Source organism: Phalacrocorax aristotelis, chromosome 3, assembly GCF_949628215.1.
Source record: "Phalacrocorax aristotelis chromosome 3, bGulAri2.1, whole genome shotgun sequence".
Lineage (NCBI taxonomy): Eukaryota > Metazoa > Chordata > Aves > Suliformes > Phalacrocoracidae > Phalacrocorax > Phalacrocorax aristotelis.
The window spans coordinates 64,527,254-64,554,986 of NC_134278.1; the positions used below are offsets into that span (position 1 = coordinate 64,527,254).

The window sequence follows — 27,733 nt, forward strand, 5'->3', positions numbered from 1 at the left end:
TGGCAGCTGGACCAAAAACTATTGAGGGAGCTGGAGCATCCTCATCCTCCATATGGAAGGCAGACACTAAAGATGAGCGATTGATCTTAGGGCGGTGGTAACTGGATAAAATTCAACGGACTAAAGAAAAAAAAGTAAATAATTATTTCCTACCAATGGGTTAGAGCTCCCACATCACAAAAGGCAATTAAGAGACTATGTGCAAAAAGACTAGTTAAGAAAACTTCAGGAAATACTGGGAATTATTTTGTGTGGCTTAAATGATGCTGGTCTATAATAGCAGAAATTTTGCCCTTTTCACGTATGTTCAGGTGACTGCCTCCAACTATTTTCTTCTTTCTCACTGAGCTATAACCCTCCACTGTGAACCTCCTGATGCACAAATGTATTAATATAAGTATTTAGGCATAACAGTGCTACATGATCTACATCTTTAATATAAACAGTCGAGGATGTTTTTTACATCAGATAAGGAGTCATCAGCATGAAATATTTTACCATCATTTCTGGTTTTAAAGTCTATGACTACAACTGAAATATTTCAGAGGATGAATAGTTACAGTCAATGCCAAGGTCATGCAACAAAAACATTACCTGAGAGAAAGATATTGGTAAGCGTCTTCCTTCAAAAATACACCTACCCACATACCTAGTTTGGAGGTACAAATTTTAAACATCACCGAAAAGTTTTTTCTCTTTTTGCTTCTCCTCTTCAAAACCAAACAAATCATTAATGTGTGGTTGGCTTGTTTTTTTTCTTTTTGGGTGTTCAAAAAAAAAAGTCCATTAAGTAGAAAAGTGTCAGAAAGACTTCAAAAAGTTTTACCTGCCCTAGTAAGTAATTTCTAGAATATCCTTTAACTTTACTATCCTAAATAAATATCACATGACATGGAGAAAAAGTGAACTTGCATCAGAAGTCCTGGTCAGGACATCAGATAAGAAAGCCCACAGGTACATTTTCTGGGTCTGCCATGGCAAGCGGGATGTGCCTGCAGAAGCAGCGGTGTGTCTGGGGCAGACTTCTCCGTCTGAGCTAGTCACGCCAGCCTGACGTTAAAGTCGTCGGAGAGGAACAAACACTTGCAGGGCATGAGTCATACAGGCGCCGTACTCTGTCTAAGGCTGTGAGACACGGTCTGTCCAGTAAGACTATAGGCGTTTCACTGAACCCCTCTGTGCCACATTTTCCCCCAGTTTAAAATAAGAGTAATGCTTGCTTTCTTCTCCCTTAGGTCTGTTGAGCCTGCAGGCACACCTGCTAAAAGAATTGTTGCTGGCTGCGTATCTGCATGACGCAGTATGGACGGGACCTCAGACCAGTCTTTCAAGAGAAATACAGAAGAGCTTCATCAAGTAGAAGAATGTTTATAAAACAGAAACAAAATATTTACTGCTGGAATGCCCTTAATGTCCACAAAAGTCAGCTCAAACCATTACATATAAAGCGGGGGAAAAGAAGGGGGATGGGACGGGGACGGGACCTAGAAAGACTACATTGTGTCAATGTCAAGATACATGAAATAGCCCAGCAAAATGTCATATTATTGCTTTTTATTTGCTAAAAATAACTGCTTTTAAAAGCTATTAATTTGTTTGGGTAGGAATTACAATGTGAAAATCCTAACAGCATCTTCTGTAAAAATATATACACATTTTCAAAGTAAAGACTCTCATAACCATAATTTTTTACCTGAGGGGTTTAAGATGGGAGCTGAAATCGTTTACATCATGTCTGGAAACTGTTACAAATAACATATCATGAATATGTTGTTCAGCTGTGATGGTTCCAAAAACTTCAATACAATAAGATGTGTTTTCTCCGCTGAAACCATCACTCTCTTTGGCAAAGGAAACAAGATTTTGCATTTTAGAATATTTTAGAAAATTACTGTTCAGTCTTCCATTTCTACATGCAGTCCCCATTGTTCCTTGAATTGCAGGAGGTACATCTCTTGGTCCTCTGATGATTCATCAGATACTTCTTTCTCATACAGTATGGACAGAATTCCCTCTTTGTCAGGATAATCACACTTAAATACTCCTTCACACACTTGATTTTCAACACTGGACAAGGTAGGAATATAGAGTCTTCCAGTGTGAGGATCCCAATCTACTAATATGGTCTGTTCACCCTCTTTTTCTGTGAGGCCCTGGGCTGTTTTTTCCAGCTGAGGACAGGATGTCTGCCCAGATTTTTCAGTATCCAAGTCCACCAAGTTGATACGGGTCTCACCTGGCAACTCACCTGCTGCATCAACCATCTTCAAATTAAGTTCCTCTATTTTCGGACCCAAACAAGGGTCTGCTGCCCTCACCTCTAGTTGGGGGCAATATGACTGTCGTGTTTTCTTATTAACCAAGTCCCCCAGAACAATCTGTGGCTCACCCAGTTGTCCCCCAGGGGCAGAGGTCTTCTCTTTCAAACTGAGATCTTCTGTTTTCTGACCTGAACTGAAATCTTCAGCCCTTACATCATGTTCATACTCTACAGTCCCTGCATTTTTCTGTCTCAAAGTATTCTTTGTTCCAGTCTGGCCATAAGATGGCCAGCTCCCAGTTTGGTCTCCTTCTGCTAAAATATCCTCTTTGTGCAAAATCTCTTTGTGTGAAACATCAAGCAAATGTTTTGTTTCCAGCATTTCTTTTGAAGGCAAATCCTTTCCTTCTGTGCCATTGTAAACAGTATAATAACAGGGACGTTTCCCTTCTGGTAGATGATTGGACTCGTGAGACGGCTTGTACTCATCCATGTTAATGGTGATAAGGTTGACAACTATTTTTTCACATGGTATGAAAACCCTTTCCTTGCATTTGTCAGTGTAGTGCCATACCTGGAAAGCAAAAAATATTTTAAGTATAATAAAAATACCACCTTGCTGCTTGCAAGTGGGATGAGAAACAAACAGGATGAACTGGAAGTGTTGGTCAGCTCCCAGAGCTGGGATGTCATTGGTATTAGTGAGACTTGGTGAAATTAGTCCCACGGCTGGAGTGCTGGGATGGAGGGCTACAGGCTGTTCAGGAAGGAGAAGCAGGGCAGGCAAGGTGGAGATGTTGCACTGTACGTAACGGAGAGATTTGATTGTACAGCCCGTACAGTTAGTGATGATGTGGTGGAGAGCCTCTGGGTAAGGACTAGGAAGATGGAAAACAAAGGATATGTTATAGTGGGTGTCTACTACCAATCGCCCAGCCAGGAAGTAAGCACTGATGAGCTATTCTATAGGCAATTAGGAGAAATTTCAGGATCCTTATGGGAGGTTTCAACTTCCCAGACATCAGCTGGGAATATCATACTGCTGTGACAAGCAGGCCTTAGAAATACTTGAAGTTTGTAGGATATAACTTCTTGTCACAGGTACTCAGTGAGCCAACTAGGAAAGATGCCCTCCTAGACTTGCTATTTGTGAATAGAGAAGGACTCGTGGGGGATGTGATGGTAGGTAGCTGTCTTGGCCACAATGATCATGAAATGGATGAGTTTAAATTTTTCAGTGTAATGAGAAAAAAGGACAGCAGAGTTGCTACCCTAGACTTCAGGAGAGCAAACTTTAAGCTATTCAGGGAACTATTTAGCAGAGTACCCTGGGAATCTGCTTTTGAGGGCTTAGGGGTCCACAAATGCTGGACAGTCTTTAAGAACCACCTTTTAGAAGCACAGGCAATCCTGAGTAAGTGGGTTTGGCTGAACAGGGAATTTCTTGTGGAGCTTAAGAGAAAAAAGAAATTGTATGATCTCTGGAAGCAAGGTCAGGCTTCGCAGGAAGATTACAGAGTCATGGTTCATATATGCAGAGTTGAAGCTGGCTAGTGTTTTTTCAGATAACAAGAAGGGCTTTTTAAAGTATGTTAATAGCACGAGGAGGTCTAAAGAAAATATTGGACTGATACATGTTGAAGACAGTCACCTGACTAATAGGGATGTGCTGGTGCAGTTGTTGAAGAACTGGTTGAAGGGCAGGGCTTGAAGGGTGAATGGGGCTACATCTGGGTGGCAACTGGTCACCAGTGGTGTTCCTCAGGGCTCAATTTTAGGGCCAGTCCTGTTCAATACATTTATCAACAATCTGCATGCAGGAGTTGAATGTACCATTAGCAAGTTTGCTGGTGATACCAAACCACAAGGTGCTGCTGACTCTCTTGAGGCACAAGAGGCCTTACAGAGGGGTCTAGATAGATTGGAGCATTGGGCAACGATTATTTAACAAGTCAAAATGCTCGATTCTGTACCTAGGACAGCACAACACCAAGTGCAAGTATAAACTGGGAGAGAAGTACATGGAGAGCAGCCCTGCAGAAAGGGATCTGCGGGTGCCGGTTGACAGCAGGCTCAATATGAGTCAGCAGTGTGCCCTGGCAGCCAAGAGGGCAAACATTATCCTGGGGCGGATCAAACACAGCACAGCCAGTCGGTCAAAATTGGGATTATCCCGCATCGGTGCTGTCTCACCTTGAATACTCTGGGCAGTTCTGGGCCCAGCAATTTAAGAAGCATGTGAAGGTGCACCCAGAGGAGGGCAACAAAGCTGGTGAAAGGGCTGGAAGGGATGTCCTATGAGGTACAGCTAAGGACTTTGGGCTTGTCTGGTTTGGAGAAAAGGAGGCTGAGGGGTGACCTCATTGCCCTCCACAGCTTCCTGAGGAGAGGTCGTGGAGAGGGAGGTGCTGATCTCTTTTCCCTGGTAGCCAGTGATAGGATGTGAGGTAATAGTTCAAAGCTGCACCAGGGGAGGTTTAGACTGGACATTAGGAAGCATTTGTTTACCAAGAGGGTGGTCAAACACTGGAACAGGCTTCCTAGAGAGGTTGTCAAGGCCCCAAGGCTGTTAGTGGTTAAGAGGCATTTGGGCATTGCCCTTAACAACATGCTTTAACTTAGTCAGCCCTAAAGTGGTCAGGCAGTTGGACTAGATGGTCATTGTAGGTCCCTTTCCACTGAAATAGTTTATTCTATTATTCTGTTACAGACCTTTAAAATATGAGGCTAGGCTAGACTTTATTAGTATTCCATATGTCGATTTAGGGAAGAAGGAAGTTCATCATATAAACCTCCAGAAGCGCTAATAGTGTCCACTTTTTTAATTCTATCCAAAGTAAAACTATATAGTGACTAGCTCTGGTTTCCCTTTTCTCATCTTCCCCATGTCAAAAAAATGGTTAGAACAATTCTGTCAAATTCTGCTTTTGTTTCCACCAGCAAAAACACAAGTGACTTTAGAGAAAACATCAGAATCTATTCCACTCTTTTTTAACCAGTGAAGAGGAAGCACAGTCAAAACCACATCCCACAAGTACAGACTCAGGTACCATGTTAAGTTATAGCTTACAGAGAATTAAGTAATATCAGGTTTCCTTTCAGAGAGGAAGCTATACATAGGATTGAAGTGCAGTGTATGGAGCCTTCATTGTGCAGTCTGTCACAGGCTGCTTTTGTGACTTTATGATAAATCACCTAATTAAACAATAGGAATCTTTATGAAATGAGTAATATTTCTAAAAGAAATAAATACTGTATGAGCAGTCATTAAAGGAAAGTGCAATACAAAAACAACCAGAAGCTGCACTTCAGTGTTTTCTAGCTTGCATGGAAGACTAAGACCACTAATCTATGTACCAGGTAGTCTGAAAGCTCCCCCAGGTCAGAAGCGCTGGACCAAATCAAACTGCTTATTCCACCTTCCCCTGACCACACAGCGTGCCCATGTGGAAAAATCTGTAGGTTGGGAAAAGCAGTGAGCATCATTAAAATACCAACTCTATATTTTTTTGTTACCCTAACATAAACTGAACCCGGAGCTGGAGAAATAAAATTGAAGCTTTCAAGGTAGTAATAAAAAAAGTACAATGGACATTTTAAAAACCCCAACATATAAATAATCCATTTATAAAAGAAGAGAATCCTGGAGTTGGAGTTTACTCTGCTGTTGAGTGGGAATTTTTCACTAAGTAGCCCTTTATGTTCTCTGACTGTAAAGAGCTCTGTCCTGCTAGGTCTTCAAGGGAGACTGAGCTATCTACCCCTACCATGCCCTGCAGCCCAGGATAAAGAACAAGACAGACAGAGGAAGACTTTCTACCAGGGCCTGTAGTGAAAAGGGACAAAGGTTTTAAACTGAAAGAGGGTAGATTTAAATTGGACATAAGGAAGAAACTCTTTACTGTGAGAGGGTGGTGAGACACTTGAACAGGTTGTCCAGAGAAGTTGTGGGTGCCCCATCATTGCATGTGATCAAAGACACATTGGATGGGGCTTTGAGCAACCTGATCTAGGGACAGATGTCCCTGCCCACGGCAAGGTAGTTGGACTAGATGACCTTTGAAGGTCCCTTCCAACCCAAACCACTCTGTGATTCCCCGATTCTGTTACAAATCTGCTGCCTTGTCAGGTACAGGAGGTGTCTCCGTGCACACCTGAACACACTGCAGCAGTAGCTGCTCTACTTCTGAACCCTTCATAAAGCATTCAGTCCCTCTGTGAACATTTCTCCTATCACCTCTGCGCTGCTTTAGATTTCTTCTGAAAGATCAGCTTGTTGAAACCAACTCCTTCCTACCTCCCTCATCACGCAGACTGGATTAACATCCATGTGCTCATTCATTATTGTAATTGCATGTTTATGGTTGAACAACTTGTTTAGAGGTAGCTGTGAGAAAGCTCTGCTGGGCTCATGAGCTGGAAATCAATAGTGTTTCTTTAACTTTGTGTGTTATTTCTGAAAATCAACAAACTTCACAGCTCTAAGAAACTTGCAAACATTTTTACACAGGAAGTGTATTTAGGCTGTCTAAATAACAGAATGCATTTGATGGTACATTTCTGGGTGTTAGGAAACAGTGCAGTATTTGAAAGTATTCTTGAAATCCAGATTAAATTATCTGTATGATGCACATGTGCTAAATCCTTCACAATCACAATGAAACGGTAAAATGTAATACCCAGTAATAGTCCAAGAAAACATCATGGGGTTTCTGGACTGCTTAACTATCTTCTCATCTTGTTTCTGATTTCAACCAGTTAGTAACTTTTATTCACTGAATCTCTACTGTGCTTCTTCCATTTAGGGAGTGCTGACTTCCTAACAGAACTTGCATCAGCACACCTCAGACCTTGGTTATGGCAATGACTCTTCCCAAACGAACAGCTCTGTTCTGGTCCTCGTTAGCTCTGGTCATCTTTTCAGATCTTTTGTCTTTTTAGACACAGTTGCTGACTTATTACTCTGTTTTTCTTGCATTTAACAACCCTCAATGTGACATTCTCTTCTTGGTCTGAGTGGCAACTAGAGCTTTTATTCACAGCTAGCCACGGTTTCCTCCCAGCCGACTTGGAGCCCTGGAAGATGCACAGCTCTGGTGCGAATGCCAAGGTTGGGAGCATCATCCAGCAACAAAGAACACTTACCAGGTTTGTTGGATGTTTCTGTTTGCTGACGTGAATATACCTGTGCACACAATAGCATGTCATTGAAATAAAAAAGACAGCCAGCATGGTAGGCAGAACATATCCAAACACGATTGTTATAGTCTCATCTGCTGTTTTATCTGTTAACAAAACAGAAGTTTTTATTGTACTGAGCAACTTTTTAATGTATTCAGATAGCAATGTGCGTTCATCACATTGCTTTTTGGACTTGGATGCAAATGTTTAGACAAGGAATTTACAGGAAATTTTAAAAAGTCACATTTGAGCTACAGGGCAAATTTTTATTATTATCTAAATTATAAATTAAATTCTAAAAAGATGTAACAACCCCTCAGGCTCTTCTGTTGCTATCTTCAGACTGACTCAGCTCTGCCATTCCCAAACCTCATTCAAGGAGAAAAATATAATATTCTCCATTCACTAAGACCCAAAGAATGAAGATCCTTTTCTTCAGAGGTACTGTCGTACCTTCCAGTCAGTATATCCTGGATATGTTTTTTTGTAGGCAAAGATTTTTTCATCAGTACAAATGCACAGAGAAGGGAGAAACCATGCTAGCTTTTCATTCTCAGAACGGATATATAAAAACCAAACTCAATCACTATGATTTTTTTCTAACTTGCATCTTCTTTTTGTAGTTTGCCAGTTTACACATACCTTTCAAAGTAGCAATGCAATATTCTTTGGAGAACCCACTATGCAGAAGTGGTGTGGTGACATATATCTGTGCACTGACACAATAAGCTGTTCCAGATTCTAACCAAGGCACGACCAAGGTGTTGTTGCTGACGGAGAACCACCACTGGAAGACAAAAATAGTGGGTTTTTTCCCCCTTTACCCCCTCACTTACAGAAAAGTAAAGATAATATATATAAAATGTGTCATTAGCACACAAATTTTCAGGAAAGGATAATGATACTCTAAGAATTGCCTGCTGCATCCTTTCTTCCCCAGCTGCAATCAAGACTCAAGTTATTTATTAGGTCATGTCCTCTCTGATTATTTTTATCTTCCATTCAACCATTCTTCTACCACTACTGAACAATTTCATGCTTTATAGGAAGCAGGACTGTGTGCCACCACTAGCCCACATTCTCATACTGATTTTGCAATAGAGCTAAAGGATCACTCCAGCCCTGTCCTGACACAGGCCAATGAAAGGCACACAGTACGGTTCCACAAAATCTTTCAAATTGGGATGTTCTGTAAATATAGGAGCCTTAGAATAATGGGTGTTATATAGATCTTGGAGTTCAAGGTAATCCTATGTCAGACATCTTTATTAAAAAAACCCACGCAAACAAACAAAAAACCTCCAAAACAAAACCCCCATTTGTATCCTTCTAATGGCTAATCTTGGCATTTTAATATCCCCTTTGACAGAAGGTGACCTTTTTTGGTGTGAAGTTTCTGTCTCTTTTCAGGATATTCAGAGATCTGCCAGAGAGAGATTGTGCCTGGAACATGGGAAAAGAATAAATGTTTTTGTAACTGATCACTGAACTCTTCCTCATCTACTCTGTTTATGCTGGGAACTTTGCTAATGAAATGTAAGTCTGCAGAGACAGATGAATGAAGATGTTCAGATGTGGTGGCAAGGATGCCCTTTGTCACGATGTACTGTGAGCGTTGGCAGTAGACTGACTGGTTGGGGAGCAGCTCTGCCGAAGAGGACTGGGGACAGGCAGCAAGATGAACGTGAGCCAGCAGCATGCTCTTGCAGAAAAGGAAGCACACAGCATCCTTGGATGTGTTAACAGGAGAAGAGGCAGCAGATGGAGAGGAGGGGTTACCCCCTCCACTCAGAGCTCATCAGACTACACCTAGAATACTGCGTCCAGTTTTGTTCCCCTGATACAGAAAACACTGACAAACTGGAGTGGATTTAGTAGAGGATCTTCAAGATGGCTGGAGCTGGACCACTGCCCTGTGAGGAGAGGCTGACGAACTGGAGTTTGTTCCACCTGGGAAAGAAGAAATGGCTTCAGGAGGACCTAACAGCAGCCCCCAGGACGACCCATCAAGAAGACGGAGCCAGGCTCTTCACAGTGCTGAATGGTGGGAGCATGAGAGACAATGGACATAAGTGGTTCAGATTGGATATAAAGAAACACCTTTTACCTCCTGAAAGGACAGTTGAGCAGTGGAACAGGTTGTGCAGTCTCCATCCTTGGAGGTTTTCAGGATGCAGCTTGACAAACCCTAAGCAACCTGGCCTGAGCTCACAGCCAATCCTCCTCTGAACAGGACTTTAGACTAGAGATCTCCTGAGCTCCCTTCCAACCTGAATGATCCTACAATTTCTAAGGCTGTGAATTTTATTTTGATTCTTGCTGTTATGGGCAAAGCACATTTCAGGAAGCACAGAGCACAGATTTAACCAGTGCAGTTCTACAGTCTTGTCAAAGCTTACCCGCTTCTTTGTTTTTTTGTTGAGGACAGACACGTTGTATTGCAGACCAGGATACACTTGAAGCAGAGATATGGATTCTCCCTCAGGGCTTCTCTTCCACTTCTCAGGGGCAGTCAGAATGATTGAAATAGATTTCTCAGTAGAAGATACACTTACCATGGGTGGATCAATTTTAGCTGGAAAAATGAACATTTACAAAAGGCAGTCAAACGCAGCAGAGCCACACTGATTTGACCATGTAGTTTCTTGAAGTGGATGATATTAAATTTTCGTAGTGTTTTGGGGAGCCTAAGTAGGGCTTTAAGCAATTAATTTATAGTGGTAGAAAATTATTTTATCAGATAACTAAGAGGATCTTTACAGAGAGAAGGTGAACACTGACTTGGAATTTTGCCTAGGAATTCCGGTGACTTTGCAGGATAAACAACCTTGAAACTCAATTTGCTAAAACAAGCTAAATTACCAGTATGTTCTCAGATTATCTGTCACAGATAAGAGATATTGTGCTCTAGAGTATGATTGCTGCTTGGTTTAATAGAGCATTTTCAAAACCAGAGTTCTTTATACTGTGGATGTGCCACAGCTTTCATTTGCCTTAAGTAAAGCTTTACCATTGCATAAGAGTATTCGGTATATATAAGACTGTATATATAACACACATATATCCAAATTCTAATATGATTATTTCAATTACTGCTGCCAAAAGCATCAATGTGAAACAACTGCAAAAAAGAAAAAAGAAATCTAACCCCATGTTAAAATTAGAATACCATATGCTATGACAGCACATGCAGTCCTAGCACACAGTATTAATGAAGGCCATCGAACATCTGTGTGATTAGCTTTCCTTACTGTCTGTAAGAGGGTTGAATCGTGTGGTCTCCATCCAGTCAGAGCACATCCCATTTAGGAAGGCTTTAACGCTCGCGTAGTATTGTTCTTCGTAGTCAGAGGTCTCACCAGAGAGGTCACACCATGTTCTGTTGATATTCCTGCATTCTGCCTTTCTAATCCATTTGCCAACACCATATCTACATTGAAAAAGAAAAAGAAAGGAGCTGTACAAAAGCTATTGCCATGATATTAGTCACCTGATAATATAGCACAGAAACTGGTATTGCAACTGATAGAAGTTTGCTTGTTTTGCAGAAATCTGCAATTTCAAGGAATTCCCAACTTCAATTGAGATAAAACACAAGATTTCCACAAGTTTTTAATGAAAAATAAATGAGAGTAGGCTGTATCCAGAAGAGGCCACATGGAACTAACTGGCATATTACTGATATCAATCTAAGTCCAGTTTTGCTTACATGGACCAGAGATCCTTCAACTTCAGCCTCCACAGCTTTAGTTTAAATTCTAACCACAGGATAACAGAGTCAGAATAACTACTCATATACAGACAAAGAGTTCCATCAAAATGGTCAGTGGCTCACCCTGGTGTATGGAAACAGATGATGCTCAGGGTCGCCAAGATGAGTGGACAGAAGAGTACTCATCACTGACTTTTACTTCTATTTCTTGTTTAAAAGAAAGATTCCATTGGAATACAATGAACTTCAAAACCCTTCTAGTTGGAAAAGGGGCATATACGTGCCACCAGCAATGCCTCAGTATTGACGAAGTCTTACACACTAGTAGAAGAAACCAAGGTTTCCATGGAAAATTCCTGCCTGGATTTGCTCAGAAGCTCCTGCTCCTCAAATTCACATCATGCTGAAAAGAATTCCCCTTTGGTTGCTAATTAGCAAGGGCATGCGGCAGCTTCTGCATGACTGCAGGACAGTATCACTCACCAGCATTTTCCACCTAGCTCAAGACCTTGCTCTCTCAGCAGGCAGAGCACATATGAATATTTTTGTCTTCAGTGTGAGAGATGGCTATGACTACACGCTCTCCTGTGGACGAGCTGACCCTGCGGAGTCAGGGTAACCAGTGCTTTCTGAGCATTTTATGTTCTACGCAATTATCATTCATTCCATAATTACTGAGCACTGTCCCCTCTTCTAGGAGATGGACCATGTTGCTCCTCTGTTAGCGCAACGAGCAAGATCTGGGCAAAAGAGGTTGCAGTCTCTGACTGTAGAAGCAACTTCCTGCTTTTTTTAGTAGCCAGTACAAGTTACGGGAAACTTCTGGAGATCTCAGTTTGGTTTAGTGTCATGAAAAAATTACTAGACTGAGGGAAGCGTTCATATTAGAGGTAAAGATTGGGAGCATTACATCATCCATGACTACAATGCTAGGCCTATTTATAAGCTAAACTTCCAGCACTGTCCTGCAGAATGACCCAGTGATCTCTCGGTGGGAATAAAGGAAATGGATTATAGTCCTCACTCAACCTCCTGATACCCTACAAAGGTGCAGACCTTGAAAACAGAAGGGCCTGATTCCAATCACATTACTTGTTTTTCTCAATACTTGATAACTTCAGTGGATTTTCTCCTAGAAAGGCTTGTGGGATCAGAAGAAATCTGTGGGAGCTGGATCTGTTAGAAAAGACCAACAAAACACTGGGTGCTGTTAATAGTCTATTAAATACTACATTTCAAGACCTGTTTAAATGTGTACAGAAGGCTAATGTGTACAGATGCCAATCCACAGCACAGTCCTCCTTTGTTCTTCTGTCTCATTCCTCAGGAATGACCCTAAAAGCTTCCATGTTGCATCCTACACTTCCTTAATAGGAAGAAAGTCTCCTTATACATTTTTTTAACTGGATCTGAAGTAAGCAGTACCAGAAGTAAAAATTAAAAACCCTATTGCTTAAGCCTAACCCTCATTTTAGTTTTCCTTTCTTTACTTTTTACCAGCCCTATCTTGCATAAAGATTTTCTCAATTATTATTTAAAATGCTAAAATAAAAGTCAGTGGGGCATAAAATAAACAAGCCAACTTACACTGAATACTTCACCTTGTAGAGTACTCCATCTCCTGTGCCTTCTGGTGCTGACCAGTGAAGGACATTCTTCATGTTTATAGATTCAAAATGGACATTCCTAGGGTTAGGCAAAGAACAACACAACTCTCCTGAGAAAGAAAATAAGAAAGGAACAACATACACTAAGAATCTGCAAATACATATGCTTCCAAGTTAACCAAAAGAGACACTTACTTTTAAGTAAGCCACAAAATGCTACATACTGCCTTTCTTATCATTAAAAGCACAACGTTTTTGGTCATGGAAATTCAGCTTTTCTTTCAAAAGTGTCCCTAGCTAGGCAGTCCAAAATTTCATCTGTACGAATGTGTTTTTTCTCCAGCAAAAATGGCTTTGCCATTTATGACAGACATTGGCATGGAAATACCCAAGGAGCAGAAGCTACAGCTAGAAAAATTCGGCCTAGAAGAGACACACATTTTAAAATTGTAAGGGTATTTGAATATCAGAACAATTAAACACTGGACACTGGAAAAATATCCTTGGCGCTTCAGCAGAATTCTTCTTGTAGCTGAGTGGACTTTTAAAAATCAAACCAGGTATTTTTAAAAAGACACGTGGACTATACTGAACACACAGCATTACAAACAGAAGTATGACTTTACACTGGAGAATCAGGCTGGATGATCACAACAGCCACAGCATCATTTAATCTACCATGCTGATTCTCCAGAAAGTCAAAAGTGAACACCTACTGTTAGGTCACTCATCTAAACAGCTGTTCACTGCACCAGCTTTTGAAATGAATAAGCAAGGAAATCTGGGGCTCTTAAGAACCCAGTTTCATGTCTTCCTAAAACACACCCCTAATCCAATAAATTTAATGGAGATGCTCACAGTGCTAAATTGCTTGCAAAACGGAGGCCCGTGGGCCCAGGGGCAGAACCCCAAGCTCCAAGTTGTGACTCAGTCCCCAGCACCTCCTGCCATGAGAGCTGCGCCCATGGGAGCAACCCCGAGACCAGCCCTGAAGCTGCAGCTGCTGGGAAGGAACTTCTTGTTGCGAGTGGCCACGAGACCATAATGGGGAAGAGAAAAAAATGAATCTGTGTTCTTCAGGACTTTTCAAAACCCTTTAAGCTCTTCCTCCAGAGAAGCAATTCTAGTTCTTTAGGATAAGAAAAAAGAGACAAAGAAAGGGGGAAATAAAGCATATTAACACAACTGGTGGGAATCTGTCTGAATTAGTAGTCCTTGACCTTTGTTACTTCCTCAAGCAGACCTTAAGGGTTTTTTGCAGCATATTTCACTATTACTAGAGTGATAGTGTTCATCCTCCTGTATATGCAAGGTATGGTTGCTTTTGTAAGTCATCACCATTTTCCTGATTAACTTGCTGACTTCTAGCTGTCTTTGAGCCAAACAGTAAAAGCTTTTATCTTCCATACATTTATTAAAACAATCTCCTCGCAATTCTGTAGAGATCAATTACTTTAAACTGTCACAGTGGAAATTCTGCATTTTCCAAGCCTCTAGCTGTATGTTCATGTTCCAAACAAACTCCAGTATACGCCTGCACCTGTATATTCAGATCATAAAGCTGTTTATGGAGGGTATTTCTAATGTTGTTTTCTTTTATTTCTAGCAGTTAGCTAGCATTCAGTAACTTTCACATTTTTTCTTGTCAGAGAACAAGTTTCTTCAGGTATAGTCCTTAGGGCAAGCTTATTTATTTACAAAGACAGTCCCATTTCCTTGAACACTTGGACACAGAAATGCCCAGTGACAGTCATCTTGTAAGAGCTCAAACTATAGACTCAGTAATAATGAAATAAAAAAAGTTTCAGGATGCCAGGGGATGTGAAAGCAGCAGAAAGAAACCTCCAGGAATCAGCTTTACTCTAACATTTTCTTCCAAGTGGGAGAGACAGAACCTAGAAAACAAAAGGTTTTGATTTCCCCGAAAATAAACATCCGCTGCAACTGCTTTAGGTGAAACTAATCCAAATGTAAAGATGAAGCCACCCAAGAAAGTGAAGAATTTTCTGTAGAAATTCTGTAGAATTTTTTGTAGGAAATTAAAATTTCCTACATCTGTTCAGTAAAATGGAGAAGGTCTTAAAGCACTCATGTGCATGCTACTAAGAACAAGCCAAAAACAGCATTACATGGACTATGAGAAATCATCCATGCATCAAGTTTCATTCTTTGTCCCAGATCCCAGCATTAATGTAAATGAGACTTTGGGAAATCCATCAACTGCATAATAAGCAACCGGGAACGAGAGAGAGAGAAAAAAAACACCCAAACCAAAACAAAACTGAAATACTACCCAAAAAAAAAACCCCAGAACAAAAAAAACCCCAGAAGTCACACAACCCTGCCCAAGCCCTGAGAAAGGCAACGAGGCACTCCATGTAAAAAAGGAGGGAGGGATTGAGGCACAAACAAACTTTCTGCTGCAATTCCCGAGTAGGAGGAAATACAATGTAGGTATTTTCTTAGATTGCTGGGAATAAAAGCCATAAAAGGCTTTTCATTAAAAAACAAGGTAAAACTAAAAAGCCCAACAAGGAGAGATTTAAGAATAAAACGGTCTGGAGGAGAATACAGTATATACTGCACGGTCCAAAAACCTCCAGGGGAAAGATGTAAAAAATTCTAGCCCTTAAACAGCACCAGATGAGGAGGAGATCTGTCTCTGGTAACTTGGGCTCTGAGGGAGGCATCTACTTTGAAGTGGTCACAAAGAGCAGAGGAAGATAAACTCTTCCATAGGTTGGGTCATCTCTCTGTTTAGGATGGAGCAGACTGGGTGCATCTCCCTCCCTCCAGTGGAATTGGCAGACAAGACCGTCAGCCTTGATCTCTGCTTCCTCAGCAATTGAACTTATCAAAGATGCACCTTGTCCAAGGAAGGGTGGCGGGGAACACTCTAAGTCTTTACACAAGAAGGATAATCTATCCTCCATGTCCACCACGAACAAGGAGGAAAAGGGAAGGAAGGACTTCAGTTTCAACAAGAAAGGAGGCATTGGGAGTGACCCCTTGTGGGAAGAGGCGAGGCATGTGAAGATGGGTCACCTGGGAGGGCTGCTGGATGTTTCAAAGGGCAAAAACATCTGCCAGATATGACACTAATTTAGCTGACTCTGCCTAGAGGTAGTGGGATGGACTGAGTGATCTCTTAAGGTCACTGCCAGCCCCATTTTGATAGGCCTTCTTACACTATCTGATAAACCTGGCTTCGCATTATGTAGTAACAAATTTGGCTAGGGTACTGCTGAATCAGGTACAGGATGGGTAAAAACATCCCTAACAGCTCACTTTTCACACCTTTTTTCTTCAAAAGTTTTAAAAATGTGTATTGCTTATCTGGCTAATCCATAGTCACTAGATTGAACTGGCTGGAGGCAGCCAGCTCATCACAGAGAAGGGAAATGACTTCCATTGGTTTTCTGAATAGTTTTTGTTTCCCTGTACCTTTTGACATTTGTCCACCCTTGCATAAAAACATTTATAAACCTTAAGCACATTTTAGAGTACTAAAAGTCATGCATTTATCTTACATGAAAATATTTTTAAACTAGTAACATGTAAAGGTGGGGTTTTGTCAATATTTTTTTTTTTAAATTTCCCTCCTCCCAGTGCGGTTTCTGCTGTGGTAAATGAAGTTTCAAAACAGAAACACTGACTGCAGCAGATGAGCCAATCTCAGCACGCAGAACCCACAGACTATATCTTTACAAGATCTAAAGCATTGCAATACTGCTGGCATGCTCCCACCTGCCCCTAGCTCAGTGGGATTTGGAAGGCAGAGGGACTGAGACCGTTAACTTTCCATTTGCTGCAAAAGCAGAGATTGGGTTTCTATTTCTGGTCTCAGCCCTTTATTAAATGCTACTGTTTGCCCTTACAACAAGTCAAGCAAGTTTTTCTGTTCCTTAATCCTGCATCTGTAAAACAAGAACAAAATTACCATACTCTCCTATTTCTTCAGAAAGAGTTAAAAACAAACTCCTTCATGTCTATTTGATGCTCAGTATTATCAGCAGGCACGCGTAGAAAACAGATCATATACAGAGCTCGCATGTTCCATGGTTATCAGTCAGAGAAGGGTCAAGTATGTCCATCAGCTGTTTATTTCAGTATCTTGTCTTTAAACACAATATACCTAGTTATATTCTGATTTTATTTCCATTTACTGGGATTAATGGCATGGGTGTTACATGGGGTATTTTCAGTTTTTACCGGCCTACGTGAGAGCAGAAATCAGTCGGACATGTTGCTTTGCTTGGTTTAGTTTGTCTCATTGGTAGTCTGCAATGCCTGTCATCACTTCCCAGTATAACCAAATCACTTGATTTATTTCTTGCATGGAAAAACCTGGGGCCCTTATTACTGTCTTTGGAAATGCTGTAAATCAAACCTTAAGAAATATCACTCTTTACACCTTCATGACTCTGCATACCTGGACTGGAAGGAAAGTAATAATATAGGCCTGCAATATTTACCACCACAAGAAAAAGCCAAGTCCTGATCTTAGAATAAGCTATTGCAAGACTCTCCCCAAAAGACATGACTTAGCTTCAAAACACCTTCACATGTGAGCGAAAAACCCCACTGACGCCACTGAGATTAGTCACATGAGTAAAAAACTTCATGGCAGGTGCCTCATCTTCTCTTTGTGAAAGTGTCTGCTGGGTTTAAAAACGTGGTCAGTTTTAACCGCATAGAGCTCCCTGCCAGGCATGTGCCTTGCTTAAGTTGGTAATATTCAAAACTTAGTTTTCCATATCTATCTACCCACTCATGCGCACACATGCGTATATACAAATAGAAACACGTAATTTCCATGTTACAACTGTTATCCATGCAGTGTACCTGCTTTTTATTTGCTAGGAGGCACCACTGCCTAACTCAGTGACAAACAACTGTGTTTAATCTCAATGCCACAGAGCAAATACAGCTGCAGCTACCTCTGCCCTCTCGCTATGAACAGATTTGTTAACTTTTTACTTGTTAGGTAACCTAGCAGCTGCAAAGCGAAAAAATACAAATACAAAAAAAAAAATCTATATTTATAATGTACACTGGCTATAGTTCTGGGGTGGGGAGAAGGCAGAGGACCCACTGAAAGCTAACCTGTTGGCACAGAAATGCCCCCTGTGTAAGTACTGCTGTTGACTGCACCGCTCTCAGGCAGAGCAATTATCTGCTGTATTTTACTGTGGCATGGCTACAAGGGCGCAAGCACCCAATTATCCAATAAAATAAAATAACAAAGAAGGTCACAGGGTTTCTCTAGACAACTGTAAGATATAATTTAAGGCAGTGGGTGACGTGGAAAGCATTAAGGCAGAAAGGTGAGCCTTACTGCAACACAGCTTTTCCCAATAGCCACAGCAGTAAAACCCAGTGACTCCTCCCCTACAGTCATCTAATAATTTAAAAGAGGAACTCCTTTTCTGACAATGACAGAGGCTTTGGCTTCAATTACTGTTTTATTTTCTTACATGAAAGTAGTTCTTAGGAGCGCCTCGATGGAAGTGACTCTGTGCTAGGCACTCAATTTACAGGCAACATTGCAGACACTCCCTATCCCTCACCATTTGCAGGTGCCACTTCAAGGCCACAGATCTAATCCACACTCACACACCTCAGTCAGAGGGCAGCCTCTCAAACAGGCTGAGTCCCCAGTTCACCTTTTCCTGCTGGGAGCTTACACCCACCAGTGAAGCGTCAAGCAATTTAGGTGCAACCTAGGACACCAAACATTCGCTTCTGGCAATGCTGTAAGCCATTGTCCTTTCTTTAGTCTTTCCGTTCAGCTTTGGGTCACTTCCACCAAACTCCTGCGAAATCTTACTTGCTCCTTCTATACTGCTGCTCTTCAATTTTTTAAGGAACTTTTGCTCTTTTCTTCCTCCAGCTCATCTGTTTCAATGGTTATGCTGTTCTCAGCTAAAAATATTCCCTCAAATGCATGCCTAAGCATAACATAAACTTGGTCATACTCAGTCAGAACAAACGTCCATTTAGCATCATGTTTGGTGGCACTCGCTAGCAGAGGATTGGGGCTGTCTCTTCTGGCACATAAGCAGCCTCAAGCAAGCTAGCACTGGCCATGCAGGAATGCAAGGGAGTACACTAAGCAGTAAACGGGAACCAAGCCAAAATTGGAGATCAGAAGTTACAGAAAGGAAGGGAAATCCAGCAAAGCCAGGAATACACATTAGCAAATGTCATTACCTGCTATTAGTTATCTTAGCAATCATTTAAACAAATGAGTTAACTTTTTCTACATTAAGCGGGCTTGAAAGTTTTTCTCTGTGTTGGTTCTTTTAGACTCAAACTCAACAGGCTGGATAATGAGGAGGAGTCATCATTACAGCTTAGCTGCCATTCTCCTGGTGGGTTGCTGGGGCTCTGGGACCGCTGGGTACGAAGCCAGGCTAGCAAAACCCTTTGACTCGAGCAGCGCTGGTGGGAATGTGGGGAGGAGCACGGAGGTGATTTCCTGTTCGAGTCATAACAGCGCTCAAGAGCTAACCACAAAGCACACTCTTGCCCTCCCAGAACAGGAGCCCATTGCTCCCTGTTCAGAAAGGGCAAGGGGAGAGAAAGACGAGGACAGGAAGAGAGTCATAAGACTAAATGTAAACCAGGTGGTGGAGCAGGCAGAAAAGCATGACAGAAGAGATGGGGAAATGTGAGTGAAGGATGAGACTGGGGCATGGGGGATTTGTTTTTGAAGAAATAGGCAGGCTGCCATTGGAAACCAGTGAACCCCTGGAGGTTATCTGGGGAAAAAGAGTGTGAGTGGAAATACAGCCCAAAGAATGTAGAGATGCAGAAGGGGGATTGAAGCTGCAGCTTGCCCTGACACACTCTCCTCCTCCGTGTGAAGCCTTGTCTTTATTTATCCAAACAATACCCTAACTTACAAAAACGCTCCTACAGAGAACGTTGGTCAAAGAACATTTCAGACTCAGTCCAGAAAGACCCAGCTTCAGAAAGCAGAAAGTCTTCCCAGGCCATTGAGGGCTTGCTAGTAGACAGCTGGAGGGGGCCGTGGCAGCTGACATCCCTTCCTTTTTGCTAACTTGAAATGAAATAAACTCAATTTTCTTCCCACTGTATTGAAGGCTCGCAAGTGCAATAGTAGAGCTCAAACTACCTAAATATGCTCTGCTGCAGAACCTTTCCTTGACGCACTCCAACAAGAGAAAGTTACTGTAGGTATGTTTTCTATTAATTCTGAGCGATCAATACTGGCCTGAAACAAGGTGAGTGAAATTCAAGGTGTGCTTGTCTAAAATTATTTACAACCCCTTCAAGGCTTTCACAGTCATAATCCATCAGAGGTGTTTGTGTTTGGTTGTTTCTTTTTTTTTTTAATTACCAAAGTCAGTGAGTTTTTGTTAAGTTGAAAAAAAAAAAGTTTTTGCATTCCAAAAAAACTAAATTGATTTTAAAAGCCCACTGTTGACACAATTTAATGACACAATAGCTACTTTCTAAAACAGATGTTTTTAAATTACATAAAGTATTAAAAATATCCCAACTGTCCAACATTTAGTTTTGAGGGTTTTCTTTTCTCCCTAGAACATGTTTAGCATTACTAATTTATTACTACTTAGATCAACCACAACCCAAAAGCCAAGAAAATGAAAGCTTAATTAGAATATCTCTGACATTTGTTTTTCAAAATACTCAAGGGTTAAGTAAGCTTTCTGCTTGAAATATTGTAAAAATTATGCTAGACAGCCGAATCCTGATACCCCACATTTTGGAATACTCCTAATCCATCCTTACATAAAATATCTATTCTTTTTATACATAAACTGATCACAAATTAGGTTTTGCTTTCATCATTTAGTGCTGGCTAATATCTATTAGGCAACAACAGTCCAATTAGAGCCGACAGCATTATCTTTATTGCCTAACAGGTGTTGCTCCTTGCTCTCTGACCTACTGATGGCTTGCCTAGAGAAGGGATTTTGCTTTTCTTGGAGTCCAGATTAATTTAATTAGTGAAATCCCCTCTTCTGAATCCACATTATCCCTTAGGCAGGAAATTGAGTGTAGTGCCAACAGAGGATGAGCGCTTCCTTCATTTCTGAGGGAAAGGCAATCCTCAAAAGCTGCAAGTCAAACACCACCTTCTGCATCAAGGTCTGAGAGGAAGGACCAGCACTCCTAACAAGTTTGCAATGCCTCATCTCTCACAGGCAGTCGGGCTGATTGAGTCACACAGCCACCCCTGTTCGAATGATCATAAACGGCCTACTTCTAGTCCCCAGCCAGTTCTTGCAAATGGCAAGATGCAATTTCAAGTTCACCCTGTGGAACAGCCAGCGTGGTCCTAGGTTTAATCTCTTGCATGGTGCTGGAGACTGGCTGGTGATACCCCAACAGATGTGAGGCAGCCTGCTGAGCATTTCTGCTACTTGAAGCACTCAGAATTATTTTTGCCTCTTGTGCCCCACATTTATGATGATCAAGGGTGTAAGCGCCTTTCAGAAGCAGCTGCCTATAGAGAACTCACAAGAAATGAAGGTTTCCTGGGGTACCCACCCATTTCTGTTGGTCTCCTGTCAGGTGCAGGCTGGTGTGTTTTGAGGCACCATATGACTGTTCAGTGTCCCACGGTAATTTCAGATGTGAACAAGTCAGTATCTAATTATAGATATAGTAGTATTTTTACTATCTTTCCTGTACTCAATAAGCATTTTTTGTTAAAACCACCAGTCATGAATTTTAGACTCAGTTACCCACCTATAGATTTAAAGTGATTTTGCAGTACAGAGGAAGTTATTAATCATAATCATCTACGTCTTTTACATGTACGTTATGAAAGACTGCCTCAGAAGTGGTGTTAAAGGTGGTAACACACACAACTGGATCCAAAGGACAGCGCAGTCTCGCCGACGTTCAAGGGAACAGCCAACACACTTTGATGAGGTCAGGAGGAGCCTGACCATCGCCTGGGCTGATGGAGAAGCTAGCTCTCAGTCATGTTTGAGCTACTGCAAGTTGATTCAGACACAGAGAACTGAACAGGTCTATTTCTGTCTGTCTGCTACATTCTTACAGTGGGGGAAAAAGCCCTGTCAGCAATTAGGCGTGCCTCAGCCAGTTTTCAGTGCTTCTGAGCCACATCCTGTAGTTCACTATTTTGACTACAGTACCCCGCTAAGGGCAGGTTATTGATGTGCTTTCAGAAAAGACAGGGAAAGCCAAGAGAAGTGAAGTCTTGTGCAAAGCAGACGCAATAATAAATCCTAGTTCAACTGCTCCCTCCAGACTTTAAGAAACCAGTAGGAAATAAATTAACCCCTTTCATCTAAGAGCTGTGTGTGTTTTTATGCACGGAGTGTGATTAATCTCAAACATATAAATCTTGGTAACAGCATGTAAGCTCCTCGCGCTTACTGAAGCAACAGTCGTCTTCTCTTACTTCTCTTTGTACACATTCCTGTTCCCATCACAGAATTTGGAGTGCAAAATGGAAGGTTGAAAAACAGCTAAGCTATCAGGTGAAATTTAACTCAAGGTGCTGGAGTACAAAGAAGAGAAGAAGGAACTACAGTCTTCCTCCTGTCCCTTTGACCTTAAAATACTCTTGCAGTAGCCAGGCAGACACAAGAAGTCATCTGTTTTCCATGAGAAAGGGATCTAGGTTACTTAATCTCCCTCATACGTAAACTGTCCCATACCTCCTGTCCTACAACTTGTTTCAATTTCTTTCTGATTTATCTAGTTTTACTGTACTTTTTTTTCAAGATAGGACAAGTAGCAGATAAAATCTGCAAGTTACTGGTACCCCAAGCATAGAGCACAAACAGATCTGTACACCTTTTAAACACAGCTCTCTAATAAAACTTCATTTTTGTCTAAAGATGGGCCTGGCTTCCAGAATTCAGGCTCTTACAAAACTAAGCTTCTTAAAATATGGGAGCTCTTGTTTGCCTCATAAAGGCCGATTTTTCTCTCTCTTAGCTATTAATCCTGTAGTTATAGATAATCAACATGCAGAAATCCATCTGTGCAAGCCACAACTATAAAAACAAACAAACTGGAACCACACATGCACAAATTACTTGAGTAATCCTAGCCACTTGCTTCTCTTGGAATTAAGGCTATAAAGGCCACTAGAGAACAACAGCCATGGAATGGTAAGATTATAACCTAGACCGGTGAACCTGAGTGTTCGCATGGGGAACTGCGACACCCATCTAAGCTGTGGACTTTAACCACAAATCCCATGGCATTCGGAGCTTCTCTATAGAGAATGAACTACCTCTTTTAACCATTTCCATTCCTAATTAACAGGCAATAAGAATTTGCCAAGTTGTGGAAATCATAAGCAAAGCCAACCAAGAGGGCTCAGACCACAGCATCATCTGAAACAGCCTGGCATGAGATTGGAAGTTGGAGATAAGAAAATAAGGATGAGCCTTTCGACTATATGAACATGACACTCCTTCTTCATATACTGTAGCTCTCCTTATGCCAAAATTCCTTTTTATTTATTACTATGTTACATTTATTCTTTTCTCCTTCATGCTGGCAGAGAGCCAGGAAATAGCACAATTAAAACACAAGCTCAGTCCTCCCATATACTTCCACTCTTATTACTGAAGCTTAATGCCCTCTCCAGTAAACATACAGATTATCACCACCACAAATGCAGCTCAATCCTGCTGAGTATATAGACATATACTAGGTAATACAAAATACTCCATGCACAAAATTGTCAAGTTTTCTGAGGGTTCAAAAATCATCATATTTTACAATATTTTTCCTAACTGCTTTTCTCTTGTCTACTGTGGCATGAACATATTTTTTTCTTCTTTGAAACATTTAGCTAACCAAAGACAACCATTTTCTGTGAGTTCTTACTGCGTTTGGGTAATGTACAGCCATCACTTCAAGTGCAACCTCTAAACTTCCCAGGTTACAGACATCACAGAGTATATCCACAGGGTGATTAGCCTATTGATTACGTGCACACTGCATGCCTTATACATGAAATAATCTGGCATTTCAGTACACTATTTAATACTTTAGCTAATGCCTACTGGCTGCATCAACGCAACAGATCAGCCTCTTCTCAGATCCAAAATGTACCTTAAATCACCTTGTGTCAATACCTCAGCACTGTTCAGCTCAGAGCCAAGCATTTCACTTGGTCCTTCACAATTATGGCTGGTGATCAAAGACCTTGTATAAATAAATAAACAAACAAACAAATAAATGCCATTATTCAGGCTTTGTTTCTATCAAAACAAGCTGGGCAAGTAGCTTCTGCTCTCCCAGTTTTTGGGGGGAGTGAATCGCAAACAGTAGTCTCTCCCCTCCTCTTGGATCTAGGAGCAGCACAGGGACTTTAAGTTTTTAAAGCACTGCGTGTATGCTGACATCGGGAATCCTTCTCAAGGATTCACTGTGGGTATGCAAGAAGGAAAGCACATGGGTTATTAGCACTGGAATACTGCCTGCCTTCTGGATGGTTCTAACATGATAAAATAAGTCTGGGCATCAGTTCGGTCCCTGAACTCCAGCTCGATGGCTTAACTTCAAAGCCCATACCGTGACCACTTTTATCCTTTTATTTTCTGTTTCCCAGAAAAACATCTTGATCAAAAGGGTTGTTTTGTACATTTCAGCACTCTAGTAACTGTGAAAGAAAATATACTGAAATTTGCGTAAAGGGAGGCCTGAAGTGACTTCTCAAAATGTAGATCTATTTATTAGCAAAAATGGAAGATGAAAGACAAGTAAGTTAAATCAGGTGTGTCAATCAGACCAAGCAACTTATCCAACTATTAGAGAACATTAAAAGGAGGAAGCTTTCAAGGTTCCATCATAAGAAACATAGTTGGTATAGCCACATACCAAATCTAGTGGGATCTGAGGCTATGTCTACGTTAGTGAGTAATGCAACCCAGTATGGGCAGGTCTGTTACAAGAAAATGTCGGTATTGAGAAAAGCTTGCCTACACTATGCACATTTCAGGTTTTCTTCTTTTTCACATTGGACTAGCTCTACGTGCATTAGATATGCTGATAGAGCACATCTTCCAAGACAGCTTCATCCAGAAGAAATCCAGTTCCAAGACTTGCCACAATACAGACAAAAGCACAATAAGTGAAATGACTGAGAGATTTGCTTCAAAATCGCATGCCTTGCCTGAACAAAAATAGTAAGCACGCCTTAAATATATCAGAAAGCTCCTATTTTTGCAGGACAGCATTCAAGCTCATTTTCCTTTCCTCAGCATAATATATACTGTAAAATCTGTTGCATTCTCTTTTTCCTGTATAGATCTACAAGACAGAGACTGGACTTTACAGGCTACAAACATAAAGGTTTCTCTAATTTCAGAATAAAGAGAAATCTCCACTAGGAGTATGGGGAAGGATTTAACATGGACCTTGGTAAGCTAATAAGTTGAGATTCTACTACTTCCAAAATTCAGGATGTTCCTTCCTATGCTTAGGAGTTGCATGCAAAAATTGCTAAACTCTTTCATGTGGTAAAGAAGAACACGCTTCATTTCTTGATCCTATTGATTAAACAACGGATTTTCCATTTTTTCCCCACTTGCTTTTCCATTTTGCATTTACCAAGCTTTTTAATTTGTTCTAGAGTACAGATATCTAAACAGTGAGTGAAACACCAATTTATGCAAATCCCACTGGAGTGCAGCAGCAAGTAAAATTTTTGTCCTGTGCAAAACCAGGTAATGCTCAGATAGCCTGTAAGAAAAATATCGTACCCACTAACACAACACAGTGAAAACAAAAGGTGTTTTGCAGAGGTCCTACTACAACTGCTTTAAATGATATGAAGCTTAAATCTCGAGCTCAACAAGACAGCCCAAAGGGACGGACATAGCGCAGATCCTGTAAGATGCAAGAGCTCGAGTCTGTGAAGTCCAGCTGTAAAACTGCCTTCTGTGGCGCTTGGGCTCCTGTAGAGTCTGTTCGTATTCCAGCACCAGATCAAGCCCTCAGGATACCTGCAGTATTTTCAGGACAACCAGCAACCCAAGGCACTTCTGTTGGAAGAAAGTACCCAGACAGACTCCTCTACATATCACTTCACTTCGGAGAAAGAGCAGGAGCACTGCTATGACAGTTCTGCACCTCACAGAATTTTTCCCATTATTAGCAGAATACCGATAGGCTGACTTAAAACAATTTCTACTGTCTCATGCTGAAGAGGTGAAAATGGAAGCTCTAAGCTTTTAGTGAAAGGCACAGCTCTCCCCCCCATGCTGGTATTGCTGTCAACAAAAACCTGAAACCACATCCAGCTAAAACCTCAGGAATGTGCAGATTCCCTTCTCCCCTGAACAGCCATTAGGCAAAACCAACATAACCCCCTCAATATGTTTCTAAACCTTCTTTAGAAACAAACCCAGTTTAATCAATTTTTTTTTTTTAAAAACAGGCAACTGAATGCCAGTTATACAGATTCTCCAAAACGCTTGCACTGATAATCAGTGGTCTTACATAAGATGAAACTAACATGGTCAGTTACCTAAAAGGAAGCTGGCATTGGTGCCTCTGAAAGCCACTTGAAATCACTGATGCATAGTGGAGTAGTTAGTCAAAAGATTTAACGGAGACACGGTACTTAGCGCTACTCAAGAGCATTCAGGATATGAAGGACAGTCCTTACTACTACCCAGCTCCCACAGGATCTGGAAGTTTTGCTGTGGATTTAAATGGGAGCAGACTCTGGCCTTACGTATTTCATTTTGGAGGCAACATCTGCAGCAGAGAACAAGAGCATGAAGACAAGAGTAGGTTTCTCTGAAAATCTACTGATCTGTGCAACACCTGACCCACTTTTATACTCAAGGGATATCAAAAAAAAGTCGCATGTGATGCCTTTAACAGCAGCAGGGGACCCACCACGCACACACAGTCAGCAGCTACGGTTTACAAGCTCGTTCCTACTTGGTACCATTATGGCTTGTGCCCTAAACTGCTGCTGCTCCCACCTTTTCTGCTCCCTCTGTCTCCTTGTGTTTGGATGCGTGGCTGCCACCGGAGGAGTGCTCTGGTCTACAGGTGGGAGAAGGGAATGGGAGCCGCTCAGGTAACTGGCGCATGAGCTGAACATCTCTGCCAAAAACCCGTCCTGCCTTTTGTGTTAATCCATCTCTTGACTGCTCAGGTAGGACCTCTGGGTTTGGCGACTGTCAAGCACAAATGAAGACACGAACACCTAAGATATTTGGGGAATTACCCCGACGCATACAACAAGGGCTACTTCAAGAGCACACTATCAACTTCCAGCTGAAGGCAGACTGAGGTACGGCTTGCAAAACCTAATTCCAGCGTAACTATGGAGAAAAGAAAAAGATGAAGCAACATTACAGAAATATCCAGTCCCTTCTTCCACTTAAGTACTGGAGGCCAGAAACACGAACATGAAATAAAGGCACTGCTGTCTAACACGAACGGCACACCGCGCCCCGGCCCTGGCCCCACCGGCGGCGGCACAAGCCGCCCCCCGGGCCGCCTGCAGGCACAGGGAGCTCGGCTCGGCTCAGCACGGCTCGGCTCAGCACGGCTCGGCTCGGCGGGACGAGCCCGCCTGCCGGGGCCGCCCGGCGCGCCAGGGTAACCGAGCGCGTTGCCGGCCCCGCGGGAGCCCGGCGGCGCGGGGGTCCCGGCCCCGGCCCCCAGCCCCGGCCCGGGGGGGGATGCGCATCCGCCACGGGGACGGCAACGCGCCCCGGGGGCGGGCGGGGCCGCCACCTACCTGTGTGGGCCGCGGGGGGCGGCGGCAGGAGCAGCGGCAGCACCAGCAGCCAGGCCGCCCCCCGCCGCGGCCGGCCGCCCCCCATGGGGCTCACATCTCCCGGCGCCCCGCCGCCGCCGCGCAGGTGGAAGGAGCCGAGCGCCGGCGGGCGGGACGGGGCGCGGAGGGGAGGGATGAGGAGTGGAGGTGGAGGTGGAGGAGGAGGAGGAGGAGGAGTCGGGCCG

At 42.2% G+C, this 27,733-nt stretch overlaps 1 protein-coding gene across 4 annotated transcripts; it reads right to left on the bottom strand.

The window, feature by feature from the left end:
• Window positions 1-425: 425 nt before the first annotated feature.
• On the bottom strand, window positions 426-27,733 carry IL20RA (interleukin 20 receptor subunit alpha). Of its 4 annotated transcripts, none has more exons than XM_075087739.1 (7): window positions 27,510-27,733; window positions 12,741-12,839; window positions 10,693-10,871; window positions 9,841-10,016; window positions 8,084-8,228; window positions 7,406-7,545; window positions 426-2,834 (listed from the first exon to the last, which is right to left on the bottom strand). In XM_075087739.1, exons 2-7 carry the CDS (start codon window positions 12,812-12,814, stop codon window positions 1,896-1,898), a joined length of 1,653 nt encoding a protein of 550 aa, XP_074943840.1. In that variant the 5' UTR covers window positions 12,815-12,839; window positions 27,510-27,733; the 3' UTR covers window positions 426-1,895. The 4 variants fall into 4 exon arrangements, with proteins under 4 accessions (XP_074943840.1, XP_074943839.1, XP_074943837.1 ...); XM_075087738.1 differs by having other exon boundaries at window positions 12,741-12,870; XM_075087736.1 differs by having other exon boundaries at window positions 12,755-12,839; window positions 27,510-27,595.

Bases quoted from the DNA above. Each gene is read 5' to 3' on its own strand.
- IL20RA (XM_075087738.1), bottom strand. From the start codon at position 27,594: ATGGGGGGCGGCCGGCCGCGGCGGGGGGCGGCCTGGCTGCTGGTGCTG. The intron at 10,872-12,740 runs GTAAGTTGGCTT...TTTTCAATGTAG, and splicing joins TACAAGGTGAAGTATTCAGT to ATATGGTGTTGGCAAATGGA. The intron at 8,229-9,840 runs GTAAGCTTTGAC...TTTGTCTTCCAG, and splicing joins ACAAAAAAACAAAGAAGCGG to TGGTGGTTCTCCGTCAGCAA.